General features: G+C 31.9%; 1 protein-coding gene across 1 annotated transcript; it reads right to left on the bottom strand.

Annotated features, from left to right (window-relative positions):
- Positions 1–4,721: 4,721 nt before the first annotated feature.
- LOC108487518 (peroxidase 12) lies at positions 4,722–7,395 on the bottom strand. Its single transcript, XM_017791874.2, has 3 exons — positions 7,083–7,395; positions 6,800–6,994; positions 4,722–5,507 (listed from the first exon to the last, which is right to left on the bottom strand). The coding sequence occupies exons 1-3, from the start codon at positions 7,374–7,376 to the stop codon at positions 4,881–4,883; spliced, it is 1,116 nt and encodes a 371-aa protein (XP_017647363.2). The 5' UTR covers positions 7,377–7,395; the 3' UTR covers positions 4,722–4,880.
- Positions 7,396–10,291: the final 2,896 nt, after the last annotated feature.

Consider the following 10,291-nt stretch of genomic DNA (forward strand, 5'->3'; position numbering starts at 1 on the left):
GCTACTATATAAATAGTAGTATATGATGAAGCATGGTAAAAAAGAGCGAAAGAAGACAAAGTTTAATACAAAGTGAGTTCATTTCTTTTCTAAAAGCTATTTTTCTTCCACCTCCTTCCAATAAAGTGGTATCAAGAGCTTGATTCGATAGTGAAAATAGATAGCCAACAATGGAATGTTTCCATTTTAATTTCCTCATCTTACAACAAACAACTATGAAAATTGGTACCTCCATATGGAGGCTCTATTTGGCTCACAAGATGTTTGGGAGATTACACAAAATGATTATGATTTTCCTCAAGACTAGGCATATTTGTCACAACAAGATAGGGATGTCTTGGCAAGGACAAGGAAAAAAGATCTACAAGCCCTCACCATCATCCATCAATGTTGGATGAATCGATGTTTTTGAAAGTGGCTAATGCTAACACGGCAAGCATGGGAGATTTTTCAAATTTCTCTCAAAGGAGTTGACAAAGTGAAGAAGGTTTGACTCTAAGTATTACAAGGTGAGTTTGAAGTTTTGTGGATGAAGGAATCCGAGTCAATTTTGGACTATTATTCTAGGGTATTGTCTATTTTTAATCAAATGAAGGGATATGGAGATACCTTAGAAGATGTTCCCGTTATTGAAAAGAACTTTCCTTCTTTGGTTCCAAAGTTTGATTATGTGGTTTGTGTCATTGAGTCAAAAGATTTAGACTCTATGACTATTGAACAAGTAATGGGTGAGTTACAAACACAAGAAGACAAATTCAATAGGAGATAAGATGAGTCCTTAGAATAAGCTCTCAAAGCTAAGGTATCTTTGAAAGATTGTAAAGAAAAAAAGAACCAAAGAGGTCGAGGCCGTGGACATGGGTGAGGACGTGGAAAAGGTGGTCGTGAAAATAGCAACAACGATAATAGGATCTTATCAACTAGAAATCGTGGAAGAGAGAGAGGAAAAGAAGAGATAATTATCGAAGATCGAATGAAATAAGGTATGACAAGTCTAGTTTTGAATGTTACAATTGTTATAAATTTGGCCATTTTTCTTGGAAATGCCAAAATGATTCTAACAAAAATGAAGAGAAGGTTAACATTATTAAAGATCAGCAAAATGTGGAAGAACCAACTTTCTTGCTAGCAGCCAAGAATGAAGAAAGTAATGATGCAAGCATATGGTATCTTGATAATAGAGCAAGCAATCACATGAACGGATGCAAAGAGGCCTTTGTGAAGCTTGATGAGAAAGTTGAGGCAATGTTTCATTTAGAGACTTTTCAAAAGTCCAAATCCAAGGGAAATGTACCATTCAAATTTCTCTAAAGGATGGTGGTCATAGCCTTATTACTAATGTGTATTGTGTTCCTAAGTTAAAAGGCGATATTTTGAGTTTGGGACAACTCTTTGAAAGGGGTTATGAAGTCACATGAAAGATTGTTTCCTTTGGCTAAGAGATCAATATGTCAACTTGGTTGTTAAAGTATCCATGTCGAAGAATAGAATGTTTATGTTGAACCTCAAGACAATTGAAGCAAAGTTCTTAAAGGCTAGTGTGAAGGATAAAGCATGGTATTGGCACATGAGATTTGGCCACTTGAGTTTTGGAAAACTCAAAGCTCTTGGAGAAAAGAAGATGGTTAAAGGAATTCCAACCATTAGGCATCCTAATCAATTGTGTGAGGCATGTCTCCTAAGCAAGCAAGCAAGATCAAGCTTTCCAAAAGAAAGAACATCAAGAGCAACCGAAGCTCTTCAACTTGTTCATACGATGTGTGTGGGTCGATCAATACTCCATATTTGGTAAAATTATTTTTTTGTTTTTTATTGATGATTATAGTAGAAAGACTTGGGTTTACTTCTTAAAGCAAAAATCTGAAGACTTTGTTGCATTTAAAATTTTTAAAGTTCTTGTTGAAAAGGAGAGTGGCTATGAGACAAAATCTTTAAGTTCCAATAGAATAGGCGAATTCACTTCCAATGAATTCAATGATTTTTGCAAACTACATGGAATTCATCGTCCTTTAACGGTGCATAGATCACTACAACAAAATGGTGTAGTGAAAAGAAAAAATGGAACTATTCTTAACATGGCTAAATGAATGTTGAAGGCAAAGAATATGCCCAAAGGAGCCGAAGTTGTTTCTTGTGCAGTTTACTTGTCCAACCGCTCCCCAAAAAAGAACGTGAATGGTCTAACACTTCAAGAAGCATGGAGTGGAAGAAAGCCAAGTGTTAGACATCTACGGATGTTTGGTAGCATTGCATATGCACATGTATCCAAACAAGATAGATTAGAGCTTAATGATAAAAGTTCAAAATAAGTTTTCATTGGCTATGACTCAGACTCCAAAGGCTACAAGTTGTACAACCCATGTAATGGAAGGATTATCATAAGCCGGGATGTTGAGTTCGATGAACAAGCAATTTGGAGGAGGCACAAGAAAAACAATCTTATGATTTTTTCCTTATTTTAAGGAAGAACAAGAAACTATGGCATCAATACAAGACGTGACTCCTCCATCTTTACCTGCTCCAATCCATGAAGCAACTTCCGAAGAAAGCTCGAGTGAAAGACCTTGAAAAATAAGAAGTATCTATGACTTGTATGATGATACTGAAGTTATTAATAATTTGTTTTGTCTATTTGTAGATAGTAAGCCACTTAACTTTAATGATGTCATGAAGGACGAAAGATGGATACTAGCCATGGATGAAAAAATAAAATCCGTTGAGAAAAATGACACTTGGGAGTTATTTGAACTTCCAAAAGGCCATGAAGCTATCAGGGTCAAGAAGATTTCCAAGAAAAAGAAAAATGCAAGTGGTAAAGTGGTGAGGTACAAAGCAAGGCTTGTTGTTAAAGGCTACAAGCAAAAGTATGGGATTGATTATGATGAAGTCTTTGCACTCGTTCCTCGAATAGAAACAATTCGTTTGCTTATTTTATTGGTGCCTTAAATGAAGTAAAAAATACATCAGCTTGATGTGAAATATGCATTCTTAATGGTTTCCTGGAAGAAGAAGTTTATATTAAGCAGCCCATGGGATACAATGTCCAAGGACAAGAAGATAAATGCCTCAGGTTGAAAAAAGCACTATATATGTTAAAACAAGAACCTGGTGCGTGGTATAGCCATATTGACAAGTATTTTTGAGACAATGGATTCGTTAGGTGTCTTTATGAACATGCACTCTATGTCAAGATAAATGGTAGTAGAGATATCTTGATAGTTTGTCTTTATCTGGAAGATTTGATCTTTACAAGAGACAATATGAATTTAATTGAAGAATTCAAGTAGCACATGTCACTTAATTTTGAGATGACTGATGTGGAGCTCATGTTTTATTATTTGGGCCTAGAAGTGAAACAAACGGATGACAACATGTTCATCTCGCAAGAAGGTTATGCAAAACAAGTGTTGAAGAAATTCAAAATGCTTGATTGCAATCCTATTAAAACACCAATGAAGTGTGGAGTGAAGTTGACAAAGTTTGATGATGGAACAAAGGAAGCTCCAATTCTTTTCAAAAGTCTTGTGGGAAGTTTAAGATACTTGACATGTATAAGGCCTAATATCCTATCAGCAGTTAGTGTAGTGAGTCGCTACATGGAAGCTCCTACGTCAACTCACATGAAGGCTACTAAAAGGATTCTTCGTTACCTAAAAGGTATAATTGAATTTGGGTTATTCTACTCATCTTCTCATGACTTTCAACTCATGGGATTTTGTGATAGTGATTTTTTCTGTGACATTGATGATTGAAAAAGCACCACTGGATTTATGTTTTTCTTGGGAGATTGTTACATCTCTTGGAGTTCTAAAAAACAACCCATTGTTATACTTTCAACTTGTAAGGCTGAATATGTGGTAGCAACTTCTTGTACTTTTCATGCTATCTAGCTTAGAGAATTGTTGAAAGAACTTCACTTTCCACAAGAAGGAGCAACCAAAATTTGCATTGATAACAAGTCTGCACAAGCACTCGTGAAAAATCATGTGTTCTATAATGGAAGCAAACATATAGACACAAGATATCATTTTATCAGGAAGCATATTGCCGAGAAAAAAGTCTAGCTTCAGTTTGTGAAGACTCGAGATCAAGTGGCGGATATTTTTACAAAACCTCTTAAGGTGGAAGGTTTTCGAAAAATGCGTGAAAAACTTGGCGTAATCTAGAAAATTTCAAATTAAGGGTCAGTGTTGGATATAATTCGTAACATTCTAGAATATACTTGCTCATTACTTGTTGCATGTACTTATATTTAATGAATGAATTAGAGTTGATGTATCTAGTTTAATGAATGTATTTAGAGTAGGTGGATCTAGTAGTCATGCACGTACTTAACTAGGATACATGAATGTGGTGAAACCAATAGTCACTTACAACTACTATATAAATAGTTGTATGCGATGAAGCATAGTAAAAGAGAACGAAAGAAGACAAAGTTTAATACAAAGTGAGTTCATTTATTTCTTAAAAGTTATTTCTCTATTTCACCTCCCTTCCAATGCCCTCTAATAAAAAATAGGAAAATTAATTTTTATATGTTAAATTAAAGAATAAATTGGTCATCTTGTTAAAATTTTCATTTATTTTTACTGTTAAAAATTAATTATATACATTAACATAAGATATACGTAATACATCAAGGGTCGCTATCTTATTATTTTGTAGCCTTACTATTTTTACCTTATATATAGGGAGAGAGAGAAAGGAGCAAAAGGCTGCAATTTCTTTCAATAAAACCCGAAACGAAAACGAGTAAAAACTGTAGAACATAATCTCCCATACACGGTAAAATACAAACCTCAGTCCCCCCACTGTCATACATTAAATGCTAAACAGTCACATAGTTAACATGTTACATGCTTGAATAGCTTATTAAGTGTTTAAAGGTCAGACCAAGCTTCCTCCACCGGCAGCTCTTCCGCCACAGACGCCAAGTACGACTTATTATCAGCATTCCTCACCGAGCAATTAGCACGGATTTCGCCATTGTTACCAGTCAACACACTCAGCTGTCCCATCTTTATCATCGACACCACAAACTTCTCGAAGAAGAGCGTCTCATTAATGGCAAAGCTAGTAACAATCCCCCTCGTCCTGCTATCAGTGTACAAGTCCTGATCCGAGGTAAACAGCCCTTGACGGTTCATCAGGTCCACGTAATACTTATTATCGAATTTGTTGGGGCTCCTTATGTCCATCACCGTTGTGTTGGTTGAATTTAACGTGGGACATATTACCTTGAGATTGTTGGCAAAGGTTTTGTCCATGGTGGGGTCTTGGGTAGGGTAGAGCCTGGTGGTGAAAGATGTGCAACGGCTGATGCCGATGGTGTGGCCGCCGGAGAGAGCTACAACGTCGGTGGGGTCGAAGTTTTTTGTGGCGAGCATGGAAAGGATGGTGGTGGCGTTGGCAAAGGGCGGTGGTAGGTTCTGCAATGTGGCGTTTACGGTGGCGAAAGTCAGTCCATCTCTTCTTCCCAATGGTATGCCATAGTCTGGACCACCTGACTGTGAAACCAAAATAGGGGGATTTTAAGTCAAAATTTCAAGCTCCATGACGATGACATAATAGCTTGACTTTTAAAAAGAATAAAAAGTTAAATATTATAGGAGTTGGTGAGCTTCATGGAAATTTCACATAACACATGCTTCCAACTTTGATGAAATATCTATTGGTGACAGCAAATTACCTTATTAACTTAATCAAACATACAACTAACAACTTTAGGTATAATATAATTAAAATATAATTCGTAATTGTAGATTAAGTTTTAATTTAATTGATATAGATATTATTATTAATATAGAAGGTAAAAGTTATAAATAATTTTAAGTATGGTGTGAATATATAATTTCAATAATACTAAAATATATTTTTAATATTTAAAATTTTTGATAAAAGTAATATATTATTTTAATATCAATCTAATAATATAAAAACATATTTTGGAAAACCTTTTAAATATAATATTTTTCTCAAAATGCATATTTATTATAAATGAAAGGTCCCCATGTACAACAGCTTTCACCTAGGCTTTAATAAATTTAGGCTTTATGACAACAAGAAATTGACCATTAATGCCCATTTGGTACAATTTAAGACCTTATGGCCCCATTGTGAGAAAAAAAGTTAGCTAAGGGTATGCCAGTCACCCACACACCGCGTTTTAATTTCCAATTACCCCTTCAACAAGTAGGCTAAATTAATCAATTGTGTTTTCTTATATATACAATATCAGAGATAAGGTATAGGGTGAAATGGTTTGAAATTGAATTAAAGAGGTTTAATTTTTATTAAATTATATATTTATATTTTTTTAATAATCTTTTATAAGTTTTGATCATATTTGTTCTTTTTTAGACAATATCTAAAACTATTCATAGCTCTTCCTCAACTCATAAATAGAAGGATAATACGCTTCAATGCATTTAAACCCATATCCTCCTACATTAACAACAATGTCTATACCAATCGAGCTAAAATTCAATCGACATTTATATTTGTAGTTTAATTTCTACAACACATTTAGATGTTATGACCCATTATTTTTCATTGATAAAAAAAAATCAAAATCTTAAATTAGAAGGCTAGAAGATCATTAGAAAATAATATCGTATACTAACTATTTTAAATATTAATCCAAGCATGTATTCAACAAAAATTCGTTAACTTTTTAAAGTTTTTTAGATTGATTTTTTGTGTTTTTGTTCATTAATGTGTTTTTAATGCTTGCACTTAAATAATAATAAAAATTTGACTGAATGAAAATGACATAAAAAGTAATAGTGATTGATGATACCAAGTAAACGGAGTCACGAGCAGCAAGCGCGACGATATCAGAACAAGAGACCACTCTTCCACATGCTTTCTCGACACGGTTGCGCAGGTCATTGATGATCTCGAATGCCTTGGCCCTCAAGCTCAAGTTCGGCGGAGCCTGTTGCTCACCCGGCCCGCTCGCCGATCCGTCCAGCAACACAGATCCGTCGCATCCCTAGTAAACATCAATGACAAAACGAATCAAAACGACGCATCCATGTTTCAACCGCTGTTTCGGATGTTTACATGGTTTTATAACGTACCTGGACAAAGCAATCATGGAAATGAAGGCGGAGCAAGCCAGCAGCTTGGCCAATGTCGTTGTCGAACACCTTCTTCAGCTGAGTTCTAATAATGGATTCGAGCTTTGGACATGAAGTTTTGTAGAAAGTCAAGGAGAGACCATTCACGATCGGAACTGAGTTGTCAGCGGCCTCGGAGATGGATAAGTAAGGAGCAATTAAAAGAGAAGAGATCAAAAGGAGAGCAAAGAAAGAGTTAGTAACTTTAGCCATGGATAGATTCTTGGTGTTTCTTTTGTGTCCTTGACGCTGCATGGCCTAGTCTTATTTATAGCCATTTTCAAGTCATTCATTAAGACTTAATTAATATTAGTCTTTCCTTTTTTTTGTAATTGCCTCTTCCAACAATGTTGGGATAATACTATTAGTTGGCAACATAGCAAAATAATTATTTTTATAATAGTTGAAAAATATTAATTTTATGAAAAGGATTTAATTGAATGATGTAGCATTAAATTAATAGTGTGTTTAGACATTACATAGTAATTGGATGAAACTGTAATTATCAAAGTATTCTTGTAATTACAAAAATTTTAATTCCCAATGTGTTTAAGTGATAAAATGCAATTACATAATAATTTTCTATGTCATATCTGATAGTATAAATTGTAGTTATGCTAATTCATAATTTTAATTTCAAAAGAAAATATTAATTATTATAAAATTGTGAATAATACTTGAGAAAAGAAATTCTAAACAAGTAATAAAATTTAAAATCAAATCATCGATATAATATGTTGGTCTAAAAAGTATTAGACAATACAATTACTACTAAATAACAAGAAAATGAACAACATATGCCATTTTATCTAATTACTCTAACATTTCATATTTGTTGAGTTATTTTTAACATTAAACATATACTCTTTGTTCTCATCAATTAGTCCTTAACTAAGTATAAATAATTAATAATTAATAATATGTACTTTAGTTATATTTAGTATACTATGTAATTTAATTAATTATTTAGTAGGTAGGAAATTACCTCTTGTTAATAAAGTTTTTAAAATTATTTAAACAAGATTAATAAAATAGCATACAATTATATTTAAAAATAATAATATATATATCCTAAAATTAAAAATATTGTTACTATATAAAAGTAAATTTTAAAATTTTAATTATGTACAGTCATGTTTAGAAAGTGTTAAAGTAATTGGATTTGAATGTAATTATTTGTAATTTTTATTGTAATTAATTCAATTCTCACTGTCCTCCTAAAAATCGACAAGTGTAATTGAAATTATGTAATTACACTCAATTAAGTGGAACCCACAAATTATAAAGGTTACTCAAAGCATGCCACAAATATAGGGATAACAAACCGCCACTCCACAATTAGCACTTTCTACTCCACCACTTGCCCTGCTTCGTTATGGATATATAATCTTGAAAATCACTACCACCTTCATGGTGTTGGATTCACCTCACCCCACCCGACCTCTACTTCACTTCAATTTAATTTTTGCTTTTTTTTTTTAATATTTTCAATTTTTTAAAGTTGAGTAAATATTTAAACATAATTCTTAAAAAAATATTTAAGTATAAAATATATGAATTTTCTATAATAATTAATTACATTTTACCCTTTTAATAGTTATATATATACAAGAATAAATTGGTAATTTCATATAGTAGAACGGGGTGAAGCAGTGCAAGCAACTACCATAACGGTTCCATATGGCCCACTTTCTAAAAGAAAAAAAAATTCACCCACCTTATCTCATATCTATTTTTAAAAAAAATTCACTCCATTCAAAATAAATTAATTCAAATCTATTAAGTGATTTGAATTTTTCATCCCTATAAAATGTATAATTACAAATAACTATACTCAATATGTTATAAATATGATATGATATTTTAAGTGATAATGGCATGTTGAGTCGACACATTTTCACTTAAGCTGAACTATTACGTTTAAGCTGACATGTTTCCATGTCTATTACCCCAAACATTTTGCCGGCCATACCTATTCATACTATCTCATCTTTATATGACAAACGTGGATATCAATTTCCTTATGTTTTGCTTGGAAAGTATAATTTGGGTCAAAATTTTAGATTTAAATTTGAAATTTGAAATTCTTTGTTTCAATCTTAAATAAAAAAAAGTTGTATTTGAATTTAGATAAATTTAATTTGAATTTTATAATAATTAAATTTTAGATTTTAAAATTTAAAATTGATTAAAATTTATTTTTCGCACTTTCTTTAAAATTCAAATAATAAATGATTAATTTTATTTAAAATATATCATTAAAGAAGCTTAAATTTTTAGAATATGATCGGTGGACTAATGAGGCAAACCACCAATTTTTGGTTCAACCGATTCAACCGATTCAATCGGTTTGATTGAATAAATTATTAAAAAAAATAATATTTAAAGATAGATAAAACCGGTTCAACCAACCTGGCCCCTTATTCTAGACTAATATCCCAGCCGATTTTCAATCTAATCGATTTGACCATATCGGTCTGATATAATTTTGAGAACAAGAACAAAACTTCATGCATTTAATTTAATAAAATATAAATATTCAAAATTTTCATTTATACCATAATTTCTACAATTTTAATTTTAAGCCCTTGACTTTTAATTTATACCTAAGTAAGTCCACTTATGCCCGGTGCAGTTGATCTGATCAACTGGTCCAATCCGATTTTGTAAATAGTGGTGAAGCTTCATGTATTTAATTTAATACAATATAAATATTCAAAATTTTCATTCATACCATAATTTTCACAAATTTAATTTATAAACCCTTGACTTTTAATTAATACCTAAGCAAGGCCATTTATTTAAATACAATCAATTCAATTCGATTAGTACAGTCGATTCTATTAAATAAATTATTATAAAATTTATATAAAATAAAAAAATTGATTCATTCGGTTCAATTGCCCAATTAATCTGTCTAATGCCTTTCTCCATACTAATACTCTAGCCGGCTCCCGGTTCGACTGATCCATCTAATCCGGTTCAAAGAACAATGTTCAAAATTCTCCTAAATAATTAGTTTTTAATATATATATATATGTATATATATTAAAGCTTAGAATTAATTGATATTCAAATCCAAAATTTTAAATTATCCAAACAATAAATTTAGATTAATTCAAAATCTTAAATTTCAAATATTTTAATTTCCAAAAAATTAAAATTAAAAT

This window comes from Gossypium arboreum, chromosome 3 (assembly GCF_025698485.1).
Source record: "Gossypium arboreum isolate Shixiya-1 chromosome 3, ASM2569848v2, whole genome shotgun sequence".
In the NCBI taxonomy this organism is placed as follows: Eukaryota; Viridiplantae; Streptophyta; class Magnoliopsida; order Malvales; family Malvaceae; genus Gossypium; species Gossypium arboreum.

Excerpts from the sequence above, each read along its gene's own strand:
- LOC108487518 (XM_017791874.2), bottom strand. The coding sequence starts at position 7,376 with ATGCAGCGTCAAGGACACAAAAGAAACACCAAGAATCTATCCATGGCT. Across the intron at positions 6,995-7,082 it reads TCCATGATTGCTTTGTCCAG|GGATGCGACGGATCTGTGTT; the intron begins GTACGTTATAAA and ends GATGTTTACTAG. Across the intron at positions 5,508-6,799 it reads CTCGTGACTCCGTTTACTTG|TCAGGTGGTCCAGACTATGG; the intron begins GTATCATCAATC and ends TTGGTTTCACAG.